Here is an 11,903-nt window from a genome sequence, read left to right on the forward strand (position 1 = left end):
AATTCTCTCTACTACTTGAGTAGGAAGATGACCCCAAATAAGCTGAAGTATTCTCTGATCGAAAAGTTGTGTCTGGCATTGGTTTCCTCAATTCAAATGCTGAAGCAGTACTTTCAATCTCATGTCATCCGTCTCGTCTCAAAGATGAACCCGATCAAGTTTGTTATGTCAAACTCGTTCTCAATGATCGATTAGCAAGGTGGTACCTCCAATTTCAGCAATTCGAGATTGTGTACATCCCACAAAAGGCTGTGAAATGACAAGCTTTGGCAGAATTCTTGCCAGATCATCCAATACCTGATGATTGGGAGTTGACTGGTGAACTACCTGATGAGGATACAATGGTCATCGAAGTGCAACCATCTTGGAAAATGTATGTTGATGGTGCCGCACATCGTGAAGGAGCTAGTACAAATGTTGTGTTTGTCACTTCTCAAGGAGAGGTCTTGCCATATTCCTTCACCTTAACACAACATTGCTCCAACAATATTGTAGAATATCAAGCACTCATACTTAGGCTTGAGATAGCCGTTAATATGAGACAACTCCAATTACATATTTTTGGAGACTCTAAGTTAGTGATCAATCAATTGATCGGTAGCTACGAGGTTAAAAAGCCATAATTGCATCCTTATCATGATTATGTGCAGAAATTGATTGGATGGCTTGGAAATATAACTCTTCAGCATGTGCCAATGAAGGAAAAGAAGAAAGTTGATGCCTTAGCTGCTCTAGCTTCGACATTGAATCTGCCTGGCCAGACACAAATCATTATCTGTAAAAAATGGATAGTACCGCCACATGAGAACGAGGATGAAGAAAGCAAGCTCGAGCATTTGGTAGCCATCGCTGAAGCTGAGAAGGTTGATTGGCAACAAACCATGATCGACTACTTATGTTATGGGATACTTCCCGAAGATCCAACGAGAAAGACCGAAATTTGTCGGCATGCCCCTCGCTTCCTTTACTACAAAGACACTTTGTATCAAAGATCATTTGAGGGAGTTCTCTTGCATTGTTTAGGGGAAGATGAAGCAACTCAAGCTAATCAAGAGACACACTCTGAATTTTGTGGATCACATCAATCTGGGCCGAAGCTCCACTTCCACATTAAGAAGATGGATTACTACTGGCCGACAATTGTGAAAGATTGCTTAGATTATGCTCGAAGATGTAAGGCTTGCCAGCTTCACGCAAACTTTATACACCAACCACCTGAAATGTTACACCATACTGTGGCATCTTGGCCATTTGATCCTTGGGAATTAGATGTCATTGGACCACTTCCAAAATCTTCTAGAGAACATCTATACATCTTGGTTGCAACTGATTACTTCTCGAAATGGGCCGAGGCCGTCGCTTTCAAGGAAGTGAAGAAGGAGAATGTTTCAAATATCATTCACGTGAACATCATCTATTATTTCGAAATTCCTAGTTATATAATAATAGATAATGGCAAGCTATTCGATAACAAATTAATGACCAAAACTTCAAGTAACGTAATTCATCAATGTATTATATTGCTGCAAATGGACTAGCCGAAGCATTTAACAAGACACTTTACAATTTGTTAAAGAAGGTCATCTCCAAGTCTAAAGGAGATTGGCATGACAGAATGGAAGAAGCTTTGTAGGCATATCGGACGACTCATCGCTCACCGACACGAGCAACTCCATATTCTCTTGTTTAAGGAGTTGAAAAAAGGTCTCACTGAAGAAGAAAACGATTGTCTGTGCCTTGAAGAACTAGAGTCCCTTGATGAAAAAAGGCAAGAAGCTCAACAAACTCTTGAATGTTATCAAGCTCGTCTTTATCGTGCTTTCAACAAAAAGGTTTGCTTGAGGTCCTTCCAAGTTGGCGATCAAGTTCTTACAGTAATAAGACCTATTATCACCTCTCGCAATTCCGGGGACAAATTCACTTCAAAATGGGATGGTCCATATGTTGTGCAAGAAGCCTATTTAAGTGGAGCTTACAAGTTAGTTGATGCAGATGGCATGAGAATTGGCCTTATCAATGGGAAAATTTCTAAAAGGTTTTATCCGTGAAGAAGACATGCTCCTTAATACATGAGCCTAAACTGCATGTTGCAATGCTCCAGGCCTGCATGAGCCTAAACTGCGAACGACACCCATAAAAAAAGAAAAAAAGGAGTTCGCTAGGTCAAAAACCTCGAAAGTGGCAGCCTAAGGAAAGCAGAAGGTTGAGTCCTTTCCTCGTTTGTTGGCACGACATTGTTGTATTAGTAACATCTTTATTTGGTGAAGTAGGAGATGCTTTCCTTTTGCAAGGATTGTTCGTCACCTCCACAGTTGCAGCAGTTATCTTGGAAGTCAACAAAACATGTTTAGCTCCTTTGACCATACGGGCATCCCCGCCCATCGAAGGGGTAGACTTGGATAAGACCTTGATGATGTACGAAGGATCTTTTGATCTTAACTTGGACTTGGAAGACCCTTCGTGAGTGTTGTTTTGATGTTGATCATCTTTGGACGACGACGGAATATCATCTTTCCTTGGAACTTTCAAAATGATGAGAGTACTTTATCGGTAAGAGTGCACTCGACGAGCTGACCACCAATCTGCATACTCACGAGTCATTAGAGGCCCCTCTTCTGATGGACAGATAGGGACAATAACCTTTGAAGAACCTCCAAGACGAACACATGAGTCCCTGAATTGCACTAGCATTTTCAATGAGCTGTCAAAAGGTCGCTCTATGAGATTGCCAGGAACGTCTTGACAAAAGCCAAATTGACGACTAAACCTTTGGGGGCTATAAGATTCCACAATATGACTCTCAGCATGCCTAAGGGTGATGAAGCTTGAGCGAAGGCTTATAAAATATTCACTCCCTTGTAGCATGGCCAAATGGTGAAGTTATCACGTACTAACTTGTTGAAACAACTCGCGGGCATTACTAAGGTCAAAATTCTTGGCCATCTTCTTGCCAGAAACCTTGCACATTTGTGGAACTCGTTGTGGACGCTTAACATGATAGTAGGTGTCAAAATATGCTTATATCCATCCATATACGTAATGAATAGGAAAGAGTGCTTTGCAGGCGCCCAAATCTTGAGAAGTGGATATCTCCTTCAAGCCATGGTAGATACTTGCAAGGAATGAAACCGCCAATGAAAACTTCTCTCCATGAGCCATCAAACTCGCGGTTTTGAAGACACTAGCAAGAAAGTCGATCTTTTTGTTGGGGAACATAAATTTGCAAAGCTAACATGCAAGGAAAGCCGCCAAATAAGTCTCAGCTCTATGTGAGTCCTCCACGCCAAGCTCAACAAAGGGGGCATTCTCTTCGTCGATTCGTGGTAGGAAGCTCGCGCCAATATTTCCAGAAGGATTATGATTCAACTTTGGCCTAGTAGTCTGATTCCTTGATGACTTTTGCGGAGGCTTGGCATACCTACTCGGACCTCGAAATCAAAACTCCATCCAATAACGAATGGAGACCTCATGGACATCATCCTTCATGAGTTTGTATAACACCAAGAATAGGTGCAGACAACTTCTTGGGAGGAAAGGTTTTTCTTAATCGTCCTCTTATGTCAACTCCTTAATCGAGGGGATAACTTCGTTATAGAAGGACCCATGCACCGGAAGGCCTCTGATTGATCGCAAGTCCCACAAAGAGATGGAGAGTTCACCGATAGAGGTAGAAATTGTGTTGGTAGATGGACGCCAAAGCTCACAAAAGGCACAGAGGACATTCTCATTGTAGTCATATGTGAACAACGAAGCAAAGATGGCATCATAAAACTTGATGCCATCCAAAGTAAACTTGTTGGGGGAAATAACATCTTCTATCCATTCCCAATATTTGGATGTACAGAGAACTTCACCAAAGACGGAAGGAGGAACACTCCAAGTAGCGAGATGTCCATCGTGGTCAAGATAAGGAGGACTAGCAGACACGACCTTCTAATGGGTGGAGGACTTCAAAAGTAGGAGCTTCATGTTGGTTTCTTTGCCCAAAAATCTTTCCAATGCATACTTCACCTCTCTAGTAGACCATCCTGCAAGATCAAGGGATGCGTCAAGCGGCTTCCTGGAGAGCGCTAAAGCACCTATCACCGGAGGATGAACTTTTAAAGCGAGAACTTGAGCGCGCGAATTCTGCTTGTCGCTAAGAATCTCAAAGTGTGGATATGGTGTATTGTGGTCGATAAAATACATCCTTGCCATGGAATTCATAGTCCGATGTGCTGCTCCGATAGTCTGCAAAAAGAAAAACGAAGAATCTAAGAAAACCAGCAAAACTGAAAGGGGCAGCATGTCACAATGTATTTCCTTAATTCGAGAAAGGTTTTGGGAAGATATCGGTACATTCTGATAATGATTTTTACCTATGTCGTAGCTCCAGAAGTTTAGTTTCTGTAGCTGCAAACCGCTCATGATTTTAACCTTCCTACACCAAGATATGAGTTTTTTGGTTAAGACACGCAAAGCTAAATGTCGAGTGCGACATAACTTAAACCAGATTTAGGAAGCTCACGGGGGATGATACAATGCGAATTTAAATTTAAAATTTTGACATGTTGCAGCACTCTGAGTCTAGTTTCAAAAGAATTAAGGGTCTTGTATTCTCGATACCCATGTGAGGAGATATGAATGCTTTTCTGCAGAATGCGCAAAGCTCACGATTCCTGACAGCTTCTTCGATAAAGAGAAAAGAAAAGGGGGTCAATCGTAGTCAAGTCTAAAAAGGTGTGATTATCGCATATTTCGTCACTGAAAATACTTGAATTCTGAGTCCAACAATATACGAGATATTCAAATATGAGTTCGAGGCATTGCCCAAAATTAGGGACAGGTAAAGAATGATGGAAAGAGAGCTTACCAGTGAGACCTTCAAAGGAAGCTAGCGAAGAGTTAAGAAATTTCAAGAATAGGTGGTGAGCATGGCTTTATGGTATGCTCCTTATATAGAATATTGAGTCGGCTCTTTGGCTTGGTGAGCAATATTTTCCTTTAAAAGAAAAGCCAATTCCTAGTTGACTTGGAAGTCTTTTACGGTAAGAAGAAAAAAGAAGAATTCTTGTAAGGCTTCTCGTTTGGAAGCTTATATGAATAAGAGGAGGGTTGGAAAACTATTCTACATGGAATGAATTAATTCCATAAAAGGAGTAAAAGAGGGTCTAGTATAAAATTTGTAACAACCAAAAGGCTTAGGGAAAGATCTCATTCCTATTTTCCAAAAGGTAGGGATACTTAGGAAAATCTCCAACTCCTCTTCAAAATAGGAATGAGCTTCATTGTAAGAACAAATTGGGCAAATTATGAAATGTTTTTAATATTGATCCAAAAGAGGCAATTTACGTTTCCTCTGAGCTCATTTGTAATTAAAGCTATTATCTATGTATAATGAGCTTATACTTAGCCATCAAATTGGTTTGTTGCTTGGAGACAATCAGTTTGTCAAAAAAAATTCCAAATAAAGTACATTTGGTACATTGATGGGCGATTAAGATACTCCATTCGAGGAGTAGTTCTTCTACTGGGTTCTTGCATGTCGTGAGAAAGTCATTAACTTATCTTTAAAAAAACAGACAAGGCAAAGCTACATCGTCCATTCTATCTAGATTAAGACCTTCTTTATTATGCCAGGTCACACTTAAAAATGTCCATTGGCTCCACAACTGTTACTTCAAATCTTGTCTTCAAGTTACGATAAATCTACACCTCGTCAAGCTTTAAAGCAGGGGGCATTTGTAGACAATAAAAATTTTATTAAATTTGAATCCACAGGTAATTTGGATTTTATCATATATTAAATACATATTAGTCCAAATGATACTATGGGCTAGTATAATTGGGTCGATTATTTAAATTTAAAATAAATTAATTTAAATAAAGGGGAAAAATGCAAATAGTCGCCCTCTATTAGTATCAACTCAATATAGCCCTAAAAACTAAACTACACATAACCGTATAATAGTGTAGCCAAATTAATTAAATCCTCCAATAAAATTCCTGTAACCAACCAAATTTCAAGAGCAGTTTTGACCTAAAGTCCTAAGAACTCCTGCCAATGCCATAGAGCTTTTATCTCTTCATGGCTAGTGATTTAATATTTTCAATCAATTACACTTTACCCAATTCTCTCTAGCATGCTTCTTCCACCACTCCAAAAACCTCACACAAAATAAATGCTTCTAGCTTTTTCGTCATTGCCATTGAAGCCAAAACCCAAAAATTTTCGGTTCCTCAAAAATCACTGTCATTGGTGAAATGAGTAGAATGACTTATATAAAAATACCAAAAAATAAAAAAAATCAAGAAAAACAATGGGATTTAGAGGTTCTGTCATACTGCAACATCTATTATATCTGAATCTATTATATAGTTACTTATACACATTATACACTTGATATGCAGTGTATAATTGATGCATAATCTGTTTATAATCAGTGTGTATTCATTATACATTGATTATATACTTATTATACCTAAATTATACGCTTAATATGAACCAGGAAAAAATAGACCCAAAACCTCCACCTATACACGATACTACTTCAAGCGAAAAATTGCATCCACTGTATCAATCTATAAACAATAATACATATTTTCAGTAGTCACCGCCGACAAGAAAGGAAAACAATTCCACATCCACCACCCAAATATCTGGTTGACAGTAGAGATAAAGAAGATAAAAAGCAATTAGGTTTGAAATTAAGAGAAAGAAGAGAAGAAATGGGGGAGGGGATGAAGGACGAGAAAGACAAAAGTGAAAGAAAAAAAAGAAAAAACAGCAAAGTTTTGAAGAAAGAGAGAGACATTTTTGAAGAAAGAGAGAGACGATGCAAAAAAAGATGATGGTGGGGCTCACTAGGGTTTTCCTTGGGAAAGTGAGAATAGGAAAAAAAATAAAAAATAAAGGAAGGGTACTAATTATTTAATAAGAGTAATAAAAGTAAAATGAGGCTATTTAAAGTTTATATCCTAAATGGGCTGCTAGTCCAGTTAATTATTCTTAAATAAAAGTCCAATATATTATTGGGCTAGCCCATCAATTGGTCTTCTATAAAATGGGTTGGCCCATAAGGCTCAAGCTCAATGACCTACTAGGGTTTTCTTGGAGACTACTCCACCCCACACCTATATAAAGGGGTCAAATGAGATGGATAAGGAAGAAGGAAGTAAGCAGAAGGAAAGGCTAAATGAGCTCTGAAAAATAACATCAAGGTCTCCATCCACATCTGCAATCGTCGTGTGTGGTCAAATACCAAAGGTGAACTCAAATCATAGGTGGACGACGGCTTCAAATCTTCGGTTTGTGTTAACCCAACACCAAATTCTGGTTCGTGACGACCTTCAAATTGTTCGTGACACACCATAAATCTGAAATCCGTCAAGTTCAAGATCAAGCTCTCAAGCTCTTGAACCATCGTTCGTGAGGAAAAGAATTAGAGGACTACATCTCTTTAGATTCGAGATATTCTAGAGATTGTAACCCCATCACTTGAAATTGAATATAATATTTGTCGTTATATTTCTTGTCTTGATTATTATTTTTCAGGAATGAAATTTAGTTGTTACAGACTTAATCATCCAAATTTATTATTTACACCCACATATATATTTTATAATATTTTTACGTTATTTCATATAATTACATTTATATTTCTATTTATATAATTTTGCAATAATAGCCTATATTCTATCCATAACTACATTATTCACATTGTTTATACTAAAATGGCATTTTTTTAATAATGTAAAGCTATCATTTTTAATCATTTTACTGAATAAGTAATATTTTTATTATTTATAAATTATATTTTATAAATTATTTTAAATAAATTTTGCATATTTAATTTATAGGTACAGGGCTAATTTCGGACTAAAATTACGGGCCCAAACACTTAACCCACTTCATTTGATCCCTTAGCATCCCAACCAAACGACCCCTCTTAAAATCTGGTCGCGACCCAATACACTTAACTCGCCCCCGTTTCCTATCCGACCCTGGTCGTTGATCTGAAATGATCAACGACCCATAATAAGCCTCCCCTCTCCTTATATATTTCACCCCCCCCCCAAGCCCTAGATATATTTTCCATTTCTATCGCCTTTACTCTCTCTACTCCTCTCTTCTCTTTAAAAACCCTAGCCGTCGTGTCCCTAAATCCAATCCAAATCCTACCACAAAATAGAATCCCTTCGTGATTCTCTTGCCTTATTTCACTACTTCTCACGTATTGATGGTGTTACTTAGTATTTACCTAACTTTGGTAAATACTGCCTTTCAAGACGGGCCTGATTGGCTCTAATTTTATGAAGATCTGACTGATATGTCATCTATATATACTCTACAATGAATAGTTCTTGCATTTCCGGTCAGATTCATGGCCATTGGACTCAACTAGGGTTTGAAATTTCATTCACCCCTTTACAGGCTATTTTAGGTATTGTATGTTATCTTTTCTTTTCTTATTTAGGTTTAATTGATTGTTTTCCTTGTTTGTCTGCCCCAATCTGTCACTATATAAACCCCCTCCTCGTTTCCTTAAAAATAACAACAACAACTGCTACGACTACTGTTACTACTAATATTCTCCCACTCTCAGTCATTCTATATCATTCTAAGACTTTGATTTTGGCTGGCTAAAAGCCAAGGACACCGGATTCTGTTCATTAGCCTCCCCCAGTGCAAGCACTGCTCGAATCCCAATTCGAGGCTCTTATGAACTCTGAAGCACTGGGGATTTGGGATTTCATCATTCTCCAGTAGATGCAACTATTTTTGAGTTCCTCATTCTTTGTTTACTTTGTTCACTACTGGTTAGTGCTTTATACTCTCGTAATTTTACATCCCTCTGGTTGTGTTTATGTTATGTGCATTAGCAATATCGGGAGTCCTTGGAGTTTAATGGTATGCCACTTTATGTACAAGTCTGCTTGTTTTAATGCCATCATGTAGTTTTAATTCTGTTCTAGTCCTGATTTTCGCATAGTTAGATAGGTTGATTCATGACTTGTTTGATGTTTATTGCATCTTGTTCGGATTTCTTGGATATCATGTCATTGCTCAAAGTTTTTTTCTACCTATTGAATCCCTTATGCATCACCTGCTGTTTTTCTGCAAATCATGTGACGATATTGTCTAAGTGCTTAGCCTAATATGCTCTTTCTTGACATTACTAGCCTTAATGCATGCCCATTTTACATATCCAACCTGATTGATTACTTATCTTCATGTTTTAGTATAATTGGTTACTTGAAGACTGTTGCTTATCACGAATCCATGACTTAGAATCTTCTAGGGAACTAATGCATGCCCAGAACTTATTGGAATGTGTTTTTACTAAGTCTTTCACGTATACCTGCTATTTCTCAAAAATCAACTTATGATTACATGAATTCTATATGCCAATACTGCTACATTTCCAAGGAAGACTTTTTACTTTGCTTTAATGTTGTGTGCTTACTGATTGCTTAAGACTCCTAGGGTGAATTCCAATATATGTCTAGTTTATTTCTCCTTATGTCAACTAAGATAAGTCTCAACCCTCTTCATGTGATGCCTGCTTGCCTTATTTACTGCTACAATTCCAAGGCAGACTTTTTACTTTGCTTTAATGTTGTGTGCTCACTGATTGCTTAAGACTCCTAGGGTGAATTTCAATATATGTCTAGTTTATTTCTCCTTATGTCGACTAAGATAAATCCCAACCCTCTTCATGTGATGCCTGTTTGCCTTATTTACCTGAAAGTCAGATTCTTCTCATCTGCCATAAATGCTTACCTGTTTTCATTACTCTCTCATGTTAAATCTTCCATGCTAAGACTGTATCTCACATGTTCTTATCTATGGCACTACTGGATTTTCATGTTCAAATTCCTGCTTAAAGCTCTCTAAGATAGTTCTGGGCCAAGATTTGTTTTGAAACTTTGTTTAAGATAATCCTGTTGTTATTAACTCTGTTTCTGGAATGATAAGCATAAACTTGCCTCATATGTGCATGATCTTGCTTATATGCCCTGATTAGAATGGTTGCTAGTTGCAGTTTTAAGAGTAATTATGTTACCTGTATGGCTGAATTTATCATCCTTTAGCTTAATCATTGGAATCTTTTGGGCTTGGTATGTATGGCCTACCTTTGGTATTGAGGGTTTGAAGAATATTGTCTGCACCTAGAGTTTGAGCTTGATGTCTGCATGAAGTCATAAGCCTATTTGAAGGCCCAAATGTATTACTAGGTTATTCTATATTTGTGTTTGGGTCTGTAATTATTTAAAATGATCTGTAATAGCTTGTAAAACTGAATAATAGGAAAATAAGTAAAAAGTGGTAATGGGTATACTCTATTCTTGAATAAAAAGGTAGATAACATGTCTATAGGGTCTATGCGCTTTGTTTAGTATTTTTGTTTAGCGTGCTTTATTTCTATACATCGATGGAAATCATATTTCTAGGAATCACACACTTCACTAAACCTGTCTAATACTTGTACACCATTCAGAGCATGCTAGTTTAAGTTTTTGCTATACTTGTTTTCATGTCTACTATGGTGCACACACTTAGACAACATGCCTATAGGATGCGATAACACATGCTTCGCTAATCTAGATACCATGTCTATAAGGCTTCAACTAATCAATCAATCAGTCATTTCTATTGCTTTTATTACACTGCTCACCTAGATATCATGATTGTAGGATCTTAATCAATTAATTGAATATTTTTGCTGCTTCGTTGCACTGTCACACTTAGATGATATGCCTATAAGTATAAAGTATTATAAAATCAGATTCAATTGTCAACCATTAGAAATCCTGCCTGTACAATACCGTCACCCACCTAAGAAACATGTTTATAAATTCAGCGCTATTAATTCTGAGCTTTCAGACAGTTGCATCACCTCATTGTGCGAATAATTAAAGATCATGCCTATAGGACCTGTAATACCTTTAATCTACCAATACGTTAATCTAAAGCTGCAATGCTTTCTGTGCAATACTAGAAATCAGAATCACATAGAGACCATATCTATAGGACTTAATGACTTTAACATGTTCTTATTTGAAACTGTCTTCCACCTATTGTGTGAATTTGTCTGCGCACAATTTGCTTCTTACATGTGGAGGCCCATTTGAGCCATTTATTAACTTAATGTGAAGTCCTATATATTTTGAATGCGTGCTTAGTTTTATCATTTTGAGCATCCTATGTAGAGTCTAAAACTACCCCAAACAGTAATTCCAAAGCCTCCTAGACTATAGGCATGTGACGGGTAATTCATGCATAGTATACGACCTAGAATTGAATTAAAACTCCTTTAGATAAACAACTTTAACATAGTAATCGGGTAGCATGAGATGATAGTATGTGCCCGTTGAATAATATGAGCAACCCCTACCTTAAGGGAGTTGCAAAGTATTATTTATATTGTACGGGGTGATCCTTAGGCTAAAACACTTAGGACCCACCTCCTTTATATGTTTATTGTTCACACTTAGTCATTGAATATAGGATAATTAAGTTGTACCTTGTAACCTCTAAAGACTTGTATTGATTATCTATATAGTTTAATTGTTGACCCATTTTCTTTGCACTTGTTCATAATAGAAGCTTTAAATTCCTTGTCTTCCCTCACTTATATGATCACTTAGGACAATCGTAATCCGATAATACCACATAGTGTAAACTTCGGTCGGAACCCATAGTTGTGGACCTCGAAGAGTGCCTAACCCCTTCTCTTTGAGGTAATTTGATCCCTTACCCGAACTTTGGTGACATAGACTAGTTAAACAAAGTTATTTGCATATAGGTGCCCTAACGCACCTTAAAATTGTTAGGTGAAGACTCTTTTCTTTTAATACCCATTTAAGGAGGTTTCTCCGCATGATGCGGACTTGAGGCCTCGTTAGAGGAAGGCCGTAGA

General features: G+C 37.6%; 1 protein-coding gene across 1 annotated transcript; it reads left to right on the forward strand.

Annotated features, from left to right (window-relative positions):
• The first annotated feature begins 1,607 nt into the window (after positions 1–1,607).
• LOC138907937 (uncharacterized) lies at positions 1,608–2,048 on the forward strand. The gene has a single exon (XM_070198564.1). It carries the CDS (start codon positions 1,608–1,610, stop codon positions 2,046–2,048), a length of 441 nt encoding a protein of 146 aa, XP_070054665.1.
• Positions 2,049–11,903: the final 9,855 nt, after the last annotated feature.

This window comes from Nicotiana tomentosiformis, chromosome 3 (assembly GCF_000390325.3).
Source record: "Nicotiana tomentosiformis chromosome 3, ASM39032v3, whole genome shotgun sequence".
Classification (NCBI taxonomy): Eukaryota; Viridiplantae; Streptophyta; class Magnoliopsida; order Solanales; family Solanaceae; genus Nicotiana; species Nicotiana tomentosiformis.